The sequence below is a fragment of the Octopus bimaculoides genome, chromosome 14 (genome assembly GCF_001194135.2).
Source record: "Octopus bimaculoides isolate UCB-OBI-ISO-001 chromosome 14, ASM119413v2, whole genome shotgun sequence".
Taxonomy (NCBI): domain Eukaryota; kingdom Metazoa; phylum Mollusca; class Cephalopoda; order Octopoda; family Octopodidae; genus Octopus; species Octopus bimaculoides.
Genome location: NC_068994.1, coordinates 53,489,604 through 53,491,261, shown reverse-complemented (window position 1 = coordinate 53,491,261; position 1,658 = coordinate 53,489,604). Strand labels below are relative to the sequence as shown.

Sequence of the window (1,658 nt, the reverse complement as noted above, 5' to 3'; positions counted from 1 at the left end):
TATATGTATGTATGTATGTATGTATGTATGTGCGTATACAAACACACACACACACACACATTATATGCCTAACGACTGATGTTGGTTGTTAACGTCTTCGTGACATAGAGGATTGATAAAAGCACCAAACATAAAAAAGAATAAATCCTGGGGTCGATTTGTTCGACTAAACCCATCAAAGCGATGTTCCAGCATGGCCACAATCCAAAGACTGAAACAAGCTAATGGTTCAAGATAACCAGTTGTAAATTTTCGTGAACAGTATTTGTAGATTAAAATATATTTATTGTTGATTTATATCGAAAACAATGAAGAAATAAATTAAGAGTTTCATTAATTTTCAAGCCCGTGGAATGTAACATGTCGTAGGTCACATCCCTCCGGTCATTTATTTCTAAATTTCTCGCCTGGACGGACAGAAAATGTAGAGGCCTGTCGGATTGACTGACTCCAAAATGGTTAGCTGTGTCGCACATTGTCACGTCATGTTATGAGTGCTTGAGAGGCTTACGTTACTAATAGAAGCGTCTATGGAATACTTAGCCATAGAATGTTTGTATAACTGTAATGTACGTTTCGTGAAATCAACGAGGAAGTAAGAGAGAGAGAGAGAGAGAGAAAGAGAGAGAGTCTGTGTATGCGTGTAGCCTCATAGTGTAAGGGAGACAATTATAACAGTGTCATAAAAGTCATGGGAATTATTTCCCTTGAAAATTGATTTTTTTTTTTCTATTTCCACAAATTAGTTTCAACTGACATTTTTTACCATCTTTTTAAAAAGATCCATTTTATTATTGTCTATTATCCAGGACTTTATTTCTGTTTGTTCTTTTTCAATGAAATATATTGAATTAAATCCCTTTCTGTCTATTTTCTCTTACGATTCACTCACGAACACTACTTGCAGTATTTATTAAACATATACATATGCGCCTGCACATGCACATACATCATCCATCCATCCATGCATGCATGCATCCATGCATCCATACATACATACATCCATGCATCCATACATACATACATACATACATACAATCACTTGTATACATCTGGGTTCTGATTGTTGATGCTGAGGATGCTTGCTTCTCAACGATGAGGGCAAAAACAGTTCATGAATTTAAATCTATAAAATAAGTACCAGTTGAGCACTGGTACTTATTTCAGGCCTTTGCCTCAGTTATTATTATTGGACCAGAGATATTAGGTTTTGAATGTTCAACCATCTTACTTCACTATAAATTTAAAAGGAAGTATACACAAGAAATGACCTCTGACTGTAGTTTGTCCCTGGGTAAGATTAATAATCCAGTGCGTGATCCCAAGTTGTTGTACTTTTCCTTTCCATTTCCTTGGAAATATTTCTACTTAGAAATTCACAAACATATGTCTCTAACTTGGGCAGGGATGTGGTTTGTCTCTCTAATTTGTCATTACCACATAATATGATGAGGGAAAGTAGTTTTCATGCAGTGCATTTGAGCCGAGTGAAAATAGAGAGAAGCCGATATGGAAGGTTCTCATATATCTGAATTTGATTTTTTTTCTTTTATAAATTAGACTGGTAAAAGCTGAAGAGAAATACTCAAATCGAGAGTCTCGTCCGGAAGACCTTGAAGAAATACACCATTTGCGTGATGAGATTCATAATAAAGAGC

At 35.5% G+C, this 1,658-nt stretch overlaps 1 protein-coding gene across 1 annotated transcript in view; it reads left to right on the top strand.

Moving 5' to 3' along the window:
• LOC106868554 (protein FAM184A) overlaps positions 1–1,658 on the top strand; it is a 73,359-nt gene that overhangs the window by 70,387 nt on the left and 1,314 nt on the right. The window contains exon 16 of the mRNA XM_052972605.1: positions 1,561–1,656. Within this exon, the coding sequence (XP_052828565.1) occupies positions 1,561–1,656 (96 nt within the window). The remainder of the gene's footprint in view (positions 1–1,560; positions 1,657–1,658) is intronic.